Source organism: Felis catus, chromosome A1 (assembly GCF_018350175.1).
Source record: "Felis catus isolate Fca126 chromosome A1, F.catus_Fca126_mat1.0, whole genome shotgun sequence".
In the NCBI taxonomy this organism is placed as follows: Eukaryota; Metazoa; Chordata; class Mammalia; order Carnivora; family Felidae; genus Felis; species Felis catus.
The window spans coordinates 115471526-115481046 of NC_058368.1; the positions used below are offsets into that span (position 1 = coordinate 115471526).

General features: G+C 50.1%; 1 protein-coding gene across 4 annotated transcripts; it reads right to left on the bottom strand.

The window, feature by feature from the left end:
• Positions 1–298: 298 nt before the first annotated feature.
• Positions 299–9113, bottom strand: ECSCR (endothelial cell surface expressed chemotaxis and apoptosis regulator). 4 transcript variants are annotated; one of them, XM_006927641.3, is made up of 10 exons: positions 8958–9113; positions 5796–5840; positions 5439–5489; positions 5218–5277; positions 4364–4498; positions 2821–2934; positions 2324–2422; positions 2068–2104; positions 816–912; positions 299–646 (listed from the first exon to the last, which is right to left on the bottom strand). In XM_006927641.3, the coding sequence occupies exons 1-10, from the start codon at positions 9016–9018 to the stop codon at positions 638–640; spliced, it is 708 nt and encodes a 235-aa protein (XP_006927703.2). In that variant the 5' UTR covers positions 9019–9113; the 3' UTR covers positions 299–637. The 4 variants fall into 4 exon arrangements, with proteins under 4 accessions (XP_006927703.2, XP_006927705.2, XP_006927704.2 ...); XM_006927643.3 differs by lacking the exon at positions 5218–5277; XM_006927642.3 differs by lacking the exon at positions 5796–5840 and having other exon boundaries at positions 8958–9095.
• Between the last annotated feature and the right edge of the window lie 408 nt (positions 9114–9521).

Genomic DNA, 9521 nt, shown 5'->3' on the forward strand with positions numbered 1-9521 from the left:
GGGGGACAGCTGGTTGGCTCAGTGGATAGAGTACATGACTCTTAATCTCAGGGTCATGAGTTTGAGCCCCACGTTGAGTATGGGGTCTACTTAAAATAAAAATAAAAATAATAGTAATAATAATAATCCAGATAAATGGAGGTGGACCTTAGAAAATGTTCTGTCTACCGCCCAGGTTTCTCAAAGAGCTCCTTACAGGGGCAGAAACTTGGATACATGCCTTGCCTAGGAAAAGAGGCCCCAAAGCTGCTAGAACCCTGTTAACAAACACACATGAGAGCATAGACCTTCAAAGAAATTAGACTGCAGGCCAGAAAACAACTTTAATGCAAAGTAGCAAGGACCACTCCTCTTCGTCATTTTCCTTGCTCTTGCTATACAGACTCCTCCTTCCTGTGACTGCGAGCAGGTGGGAGGAGCAGGCTATGTTTCTAGAATGGCTGCCCATATGGGAGTCTCTCCTATTGGTAGCTTGCTCCTAGATCTGGAGGAATGCTAGTATCCTTTAGATCTTGAAGTGTGAAATAATAAAATAATTTATGTGTGATTCATTGCCTCTACCAATCCCATCGCCTTCCTCTTTACGGTCACAGGGCAGCTGCGTCATCTTTGGACCCATGAGGACCCAACGTTGCTTCTATAGAACCTGCAAAATAAATAGAGTATGAAAAAGGGGGACCTTGTCGGGAGTGGCAACCTAGGGAAGAAGAGAGAGGAGCCTGGGTCTTTGAAAGTATCTCCTTTCTGGCTAAGGAACTAGAGCCTGAGGGTAAAGAGAAGGAGGAGAAGGGAGGAAGGAACCAGGAAAAATGTACCTTCTCTGCTGTGGGGCATCCTTTGCTGTTATTCATGTTGATATTCTTCATGGAGATCAGGGTGATGCTGTCTTTCTCCCCATTGGCTGTAGAGCAGCTAGGGGTAGGAAAGAACATGGGTTGTAAGTGGAGGAGCAGGAGGGCAATGTGGTGGTCAAAGAACTGTGGGGTCAAGCATTGGAACTTTGAACATTGTTTCTATAAACCTCTATTTTGGTGGTGGAACATAATGAAATGGGAGTGTGCTTTGAAGCCCAAAACACCTGTATATAAATCTTAGTTTTAGGGGTGCCTGTGTGGCTCAGTCAGTTAAGCATCTGGCTTTTGATTTCAGCTCATGTCATGATCTCACAGTTTGTGAGTTCAAGCCCCACATCGGGCTCCTCGCTGACAGCACGGAGCCTGCCTGGGATTGTCTCCCTCTCTCTCTGCCCCTCCCCTGCTCTGCTCTCTCTTTCTCTCTTTCTTTCTCTCTCTCAAAATAAATAAATAAACTTAAGCAAAATCTTAAGTTTTACTACTTGCAACTTGTATGGTCTTGACCAAGTTACAAATTCTTCAAGTCTCAACGTTTTTAAACATACAAAACACAGTATATCCTCTTTGAAGAATCGCTGTAAGGATTTGAGATAATATTATAAAATATCTACCAGAGTGCCTGGCCCATATAAGGTGTTCAGTAAGTGGCTCCTTAAATAAAGTGTTTTCTAGTTTATTTATTTATTTTTAAATGTTTATTTACTTTTGAGAGAGAGAGAGAAAGCACAAGCAGGGGAGGGGCAGGAAGAGAGAGAGAGAGAGAGAAGGAGGAAGACACATAATCTAAAGTAGGCTCCAGGCTCTGAGCTGTCAGCAGAGAGCCCAACTTAGGGCCCAAACCCATGAATCGTGAGATTATGATGTGAGCCGAAGTTGCATGCTTAACCGACTGAGCCACTCAGGCACCCCCTAAGTGCTTTCTTATTTGAATAGGTTTATTAGAATCTGAATTCCTATACTTTTCCTGAGGGGGTTATAGAGACAGAGCCCTGGGGCTAAGAGTTCCAGTTCATCTCCTGTCACCTGATTGTTTTATTTTAGGGTTGCCCCTGTCCTGCCCGCCCCTAGTCCTGGCCTCAGTGCAAGCTGTCAAGATTCCATGCGTGCTTCTGTGTGTGTGTAAGAAGAAGTCAGGAAGTATCAGTTCTCTCTCAGAATGGGGGACTGAGAGGTCAAATGAATGATTCCTCCCTTCCACCTCTGACAGTCTTACCTTTCAGATAACCCTGAACTCCCAGGTTTCTGGGGATCTGTAAAAAATCCAAAGGCACAGATTGGTAGTCACATGCTGCAACCCAGAAGACCAGCCTATCCTTCAAATCCCACCCAAGTGGATTACCCTCCCATTTCATTAGAGATGCCTATGTGCCATTCTTTTCCTCTACTACAGGCTCAGTGTCCATCCCAAAATGTAGCTCTGGGTCCCTCAGCTGAGGGGAAAGTGGGGCCCTGAGTGGCAGGGCATGTACCTTCAGACTCCTTGTTCTTCCGACACTTAAACCTTAGACTGACCACACTCACTAGGATGATCACCACAACCACCAGGATGACAATGAAGCTGATAACACCTGAACAGGGAAAAGGACAGGGTAAAGGAGAGTCAGAGGAGGGGCCAGAAGGGGGTGATAGGAGTACAAATCCCCTTCCCAGCTAAGTGCTGTGTAGGTAGGCTCTGAGAGAAAAGTGAATTCCCCTTCTCTGCCTAACGAATGAGCTCTCAGCCAGCTGATCCTGGCCAGAGTGAGCCCCACAGCCTGGCCTCAGCCTCCCATAAGAACATGGAACTCAACAGAGCCCCAAAGAGCTGCCTGGAGGGAGGGCCAGGGGAGGCTCTTTCCCACCAGGGCCTTCTTCATCAGCCAAACCCTCCTAGAACAAATAGGTGAGATTTAAATTTGTGTTTCTAGATCTAGAGTCCAAGTCAGTACAGGGACTGCCACTCTCTGCACCTTCTCCTCCCTCTTACCAAATGCGGCCACAGTGAGCACCGTCTCTGATGTGGGGGTGGGTAAGATGGTCGAGTCATCTCTTGTCCTCAGGCTCATGGTGGTTGATGTGGGAATAACATCTTGAGAAGTGTCTAAAATGGAGTGGGGATGGGTGTATCAGTGAAGGGACTGGCATAGCCTACCAGAGAGAGAGTTAGCTCCTCTCCCACTTCCCCAGGTAAAGAATTGCAGAAACAGGTCATGCCCTCCCCAAAAGACTTCCTCCTTGCTACTCAGACTAGTTCTCAGGAGGATGGAGGTCAGAACTGGGTGATGTGGGTTTGGGTGAATTGCACTGCTGGTTGCTCATGTTACTAGTTCCAGGGGACTCTAGGCTTCCCCTGTTATTCTTTTCCCACCATCCCCTCAGGGCCCATTTATGTTCCAGAGACAGGAAGCCAAAATGGGCAAGGTAGAGCCATCTGTGTTTTGCCAAGGGTTGAAGTGGGAGGAAAAAGCACACTAGATATTTATCCCTACGCACTAATGTAACAAACCGGGCAAAGGGCACAAGTTTCTGGCCCTCTTCAAAGGTAGTATGATCACCCATATCTTCCCCCTTGTCAGCTCCTTTTTTTTAAAGATTTTATTTTATTTTTATTTTTAATGTTTTATTTATTTTTGAGAGAGAGAGAGAGAAAGATCGAGAGAGAGAGAGAGAGAGAGCGTGCATGCACATGAGTGGGGGAGGGGCAGAGAGAGAGAGATGGACAGAGGATCCAAAGGCGGCTCTGTGCTAACAGCAGTTAGCCCCATGCAGGGCTCAAACTCACAAACCATGAGATCATGACCTGAGCTGAAGTCGGACTCCCAACTGACTGAGCCACCCAGGCGCCTCTAAAAGATTTTATTTTTAAATAATCTCTGTACCCAATGTGGGGTTTAAACTCATAACCCTGACATCAAGAGTCGGAAGCTCCACCAGTGGAGCCAGCCAGGTGCCCCCCGTCTTCCACTCATTGTACTGCAGGTCTGATAGCTATTCCATTTCCTTATCCGCACCCTCACTGCCAAATAAGTTTGTGAGTGTAAAATAATCCCAGAGCCAAGGGTTAGGATGACAGAAAGGGTCAGAATGCTCTTCACTGAGAGCGTGGACAGGACATACTGCTACTGCTTGGGACACCTGGGTCCGTGCCATGACACAGCAGGGCCAGGACGGAGGCGTCCGCTCTCTCCCAGCTCTTCCTCCACACTGCGGTGTGAACCCAGAAGCACGTAGCCCTTGTCCAATCTCTTCTGCCTCCCTTTCCATCATTTTGAGTTCTACCCATCTCTTTCCCCTCCATGGCTTTATCAGTCCTGAGTCCAGGCTCCTTTTATCTTCATTGTGATCAGGTCCAAGGCTCTGTCTCTACTTCCCACCAAACCTCTCTCATTCCCAAACCAGGCTGCCACTGATGTGGATCCTGGCCCAGAGACGCCTCCTCAAGGGGCAGAACCTGGGCCTCCTGAAGAGGGGGAGAAGGACCCCAACCAGTCATGACCCAGTGCTTTTCACCCCCGGCCCCAAGTACTCACCAAGTCCTGATGTGTACTTCTGTGGCTGAGACTGAGTCAGGCCCAACAGGGACTGGGAGTGACCATCCACGGTGCTCGTGCTCTGTGTCCTGGGTTTACTGGCTGCATCGAGGACCTGTGAGGACTTCTCCAGAGCTGCCGTAGATAAGGAAGCATTTGTGGACCTGCTCAGGGCCTTGGCCAGCGTGTACACAGAGGGCCCTCTTTAGTCCAAAATTCTCATTTTCTTTACTGCTTTCAATTCCAGAAGGAGCCATCCTCTCTTCTACCTTGGCCTTTACCTGTACAGTTCCCACTGCCTGGAATATACCTTAGCACTGTCTACCTCACAATCTTCCTCTGGTTAACTCCCTCTTGGGCCTCAGCTTCTGAGGACACTGTAGCATGTATTTCCTGGCTCCCAAGGAAAGGTTGGGAAAGGCTCCCAACCTGGCTCCCAAGGAAAGGCTTCCAAGGTTGATATTTGTCTGGGCTCTTGCAGCAACTTTTTTTTTTTAATGTTTTATTTATATTTGAAGGAGAGAGAGACAGAGTGTGAGTGGGGGAGGGGCAGAGAGAGAGGGAGACACAGAATCTGAAGCAGGCCCTGGGCTCTGAGCTGTCAGCACAGAGCCTGATGAAGGGCTGGAACTCATGAACTGTGAGACTATGACCTGAGCTGAAGTCGGACTCTTAACCAACTGAGCCATTCAGGTGCCCTTCTTGCAGCACCTTCTCCTTCTGCTCATCACAGCCCTTCCTACCCTGCTTTGTGGTTGTCAACATGAGATCCTGTTTACTTGTCTGCTCCTCTACTAGTCTGATCCCTCACTGGGCCCTCCCTGGAGGCCATCTGGATCTGAGCGGCAGAGTACCTGAGGTCTCAGTGCTGGTCAGAGGGCTTGGGCTGCTGGGCTCTGAGGAAGGGCTGTCTCCTGAAAGGACAGAGGCAGTGGGAGGTGGAGGGGGGCAGGTTTGGTGACACCACACTCCCTCACCTATTTAAGAACCCTTGAGTTCCAAGCAGGTCTGAAGGGCTGGGCAGGGGGTTAGGCAGGGGGGAAGGACTGGCCCCTTGGCAGCCACACTTACTCACCTGTGTTGGAAGAAAGTGGCTCTGTGGTCAGACTTTGACTGCTGAAGGCTCCTGAAATAAATCATCTGAGGCTGAGGGTCGCTGCCTCCTATTGCTCTGTCTCCCTCTCTTCTTCCCTGTAACTGGAGTTTTCTAGTCTTTCTCCTTGCCGCACCCCTGACCCCCATCCATTCATTTCCCTCCTCTTTCAAGGCATATGTGACTAGGCCATGCTCAAATACATCCAGAGATGAACTCAGCCTTGGATGTCCCGAGAGCCCTGGCCCCAGCTCTAATCACCTGAGATCTGTGCTCCTCTCGCCCTTCCTAAGCTGCCAGGCCTAAATGCCAGAGCAGGCCCTGTGTGTTTGGTCTTACCCTGAAGGCTAGATGTCTGTATTGTCATGGGTTGGGAATGGTGGCCTGCAAGAGAAAGCAAAAAACACTTTGACTAGCTTGGTGAGTCTCTTGCCCAGTGCAGAGCCCACAGAAGAACCCAGGCTTTCCAAGCCTCCCATGCTGGAAGGCAGACACACTTGACAGAGGGCTGAAGAATGTGGCTCTGGCTCACAGTGCTGGCTTCCTCTAACCACGACTCAATAGCACCATCACCACCACCTTGTGGTTCAGTGTCCCAGAGTCCTTTCCATCTCTTTAATCCCGTGTGGGTTTTATACCAACCTGACATGAGGGTTATTTCAAACTAGTGATTTGTCCAAGGACAGAGGGCCAGTGGCCTGCTACATCTAGAAAAGGACCTAGGACTCCAGGTCTGTAGGCTGACGTTCCTGCTACGCTACCACTTAGCCGTACATTTTCCCCGTGCATACTGTCATCCTGGTCCTGCCCCAAGGGAAGGGGATGGAAAGATGGGGTGAATAAAATGAGGCTAGGGGCTGGGGTAGGTATCTCCAGCTGGAGGTAGGGGTCCACACAGCAAGTAAGTTCTGAGGTATAGATAGGAGCCAGGGAAGCTCTGAACAAGCAGCCAATTTTACCCTCACAGGCAGAGGCTACTTCAGAAATGGCCATTGTTAGCCAAACCCAGGAAGAAGCTAGTTACCAGGAGGCCCCAGTGGGAAACCATCATCGGCTTTTTTTTTTTTTTTATGTACATGTGTATGTCTGTAGGCCTCCGTGTAGATGTGTATGTGTGCTTGTGTGCCCATATGTGCGTCCCCTTTGTGTGTGGGACCTGAGAGGTCAAGTTGTGTTTGCTCATTTTCCACAGTGAAATCATTCTTGAAACCTGTGAACAATGTGAAAGGAAAACAACGTGGGGAAGTGGAGCCGCCCAGCTGGGTTCCCGTCCCTCTGCTCCTGCTGGGACTGTAGCCTCTGGCCTGGCCCTCGGGCTCCCAGGCCCCTCATCCACAGGGAAGCTCCGTGCCTGGGCCTGGGTGAACAGATGCAGCTGGGGGCCAGGGCCCGCACAGCCTGTGGCGGCTTGCTGAACTGTTTATTTTCCTTAGCCACTGCCTCCCTCCATGGGGCTATCACTCGGACAGTGTGGAATTAATCGTTTCCAAGCCCAAGCTTGCCCAAACCCTGACTGTATTTTTCCAGGGCACCAGCCTCTGGTAGCCCCACCTGCTCACTGGGTGGGGTGTCAGAGGGGTATTAAAACTCGTAGGTGTCCGAGGCTAGAGAGAACTCTTCCCAGCTGAAAATGACCCTGGAAGAACCCTTTCAAGTCACATCTTAAAAACACCTATCAGTTACTGATCAAACATATCTAAGTCCTATAAAGTTATAACATTAGCTTTTAGTGGGTGGACACTGTGCAGTGCCTTCCCGCATATCTGGAAGCAAAACTAGCATCTTGGAAGGAGTTCCAAAGTCACAAGCTCCAAGTTCCAGTAGCCTGTGTTCTCTGTCTTCTGGCCCTGACCCCCCACCAGAACTTTCCATCACCAATAGATTCCTCTGTGTGAAGAGGAACTTCAGGCACACCTGTTTCTACAGGCCATGGTGCCTCTGACCACTGGGCAGAATAACCCCGGCCACATAAATTTCTTATTTTCCCGTATCCCCTCCCTAATCCCTACCTGCTTCACGACCTCTTCTTCCTCCCCCTCCACCATCCTCCTCCCCTGTTTTCCTCAGCAGCATAATGTAATAGTTGACTCAGCTTTTGAGTCTGACAGGTTTGAGTTCAAGTCCTGACTCTACCACGTACTGTCTGACCAGGTTCTCAGTCTTCTCTTCTTTAACGCGCAAATGAATTTCATACCTCAAAAGTGGTTGTTAGGACAAGAAAACTCAAATGCTAGACTTTTTAAATTTTTGCCCCATTCTTTCCAACCCTCCAAGTCTCTGTGGATCCAAGTCAGGTCACGTTGTGGGCCTGTATATCCTCAAAAGGATTCTTCAAGGGAGGCAGTAGGTATGCTGTGATCTTGGGATGAGAGATAAGGAAACTCAGGAGGCAAGTGTGGTTTATGTAGAGTTTACACAGGGCATTCTCAGCCCTGCCACCTGCCATTTGCCTGGGACAGTGCCCCCTCATGAATCTTGCCTTTTAATCTCCTCCTCTGCCATTTCTGCAGTTGCTACAATAAGCCTGGTGCCCCTGCCCCAGATCAAGAGTGGGATTCTGCCCACCCCCAGGGTGGGGTGGGGGGCAATCAGAGTTTTACCCCCAGCCCCTGGGCTTCCAGAGAAAGGTCTGACCTTTCCAGGAGACAGAGTACCAGAACTCAGTCCCCCCTCACCCCCCACCAAGAAAGGGCCATCCTCTCTCCCCATCCAAGCACTTTGCACTCTTTTCTGCTACTCTGAGGGCAGACTCCTAAGTCTTCAACAGAGGCCTCATGGAGAGTGAGGTGGGGGTAGGGAATGGATGACCAAAGGGAAGTTGCTGCCCTGTGAGTCAGAATCTCCTGGATTTCTCATGGTTCCCAGCAACTGCTCCTTAACTAGAACACCCCTTATGAGCTGCTTTACCATTCGTCAGCTAGCAGAATCGGGTCTCAGAGGTATTCCCATTCATCTCCTCTGGAGGGCATCTCATCCAGCCCCCTGGCCGAGGATGTTGTATACATCCTCTTTGGCAAATAGTTCTTTGTATCTATCCTGCATCCCTCTTGCTGTGATTTGAGCTTAAAGTCAACATTTGGAATTCCCAGGTTGTTACTCCTCATGTGAAAGAAGAAAAAGGATCCCCTGTAAAGCCCAAGGTGTAGACAGTTTTGTGCTAGAACACTCTGGAAGGAGCTTTCCGGCCTCAGTCTCACATCAAGACAGTCAATTCCCACATTTCAGGAGGCCAGCCTCTATGGGGGCCCCAGTTCACCCTGGAAATTTTCCCACAAAAGGATTTAACCACATGTCTACTTTACCTTTGCCTGGTAATGACCCCCTCCCCCCCCCCCCCAATTCAACTCCTTCGTTCCCTTCATGAGAAGCATCTGGAATTTCCCTTGGGCACAGGCCTGAATGGAGAGCATGTGAGGTATACATTGTGAAGAAGGGACAGTCACCCGGGACTGCCAACCGCTGGAGGGGAACTGCTGAAGCGGAGTGACAAATGCCTCTTACCTTGGAGTAGGAGGAAGCCAAGGATCACCCAGCACAGCTGCGTTGCTCCAACGGTCCCCATGTCAGCTGGGTCTGTGGCGGGCAGGCAGCCGCTCCACGGTGGCTCTGTCCATAGTGGAAAAGAGAGAGGGAGTGCTGGGGCGGGGTGGGGGGTGGGGGCTGGCTCTCTAGCAGCTTCCTGTCAAAGAATAGAAGGAAACAGATTGGGACTGGCTCCAGGGGCCCTGATTAGCCTGCAGCCCAGATGGAGGATGTAAGGCTGAAGCGGCAGGCACTGTGCCTGGGGCTCTGTGGGCCGAGCTAGAGCCACTATGGTGTCCTCTAGGGCTTTTATACAAAGATCAGCGATGACAAAGTGGCTCTGTGACCCCTCTCTTTCCCTCTGAGGGGTCCATCAGGTCCCTCCACTTATCACCTAGAGGCTTTTGGATGTTTTCCTGGAGTCTAACTCCAATCCCCCCCCAGTCTGTTTCAGACCAGGTCCTCCTGGTCTCTCCCATGACTGAGCCCTAAAGCTGGGCCCACCAGCTGCCCAGGCTTTGTAGACTCTGAATATGTCACTCT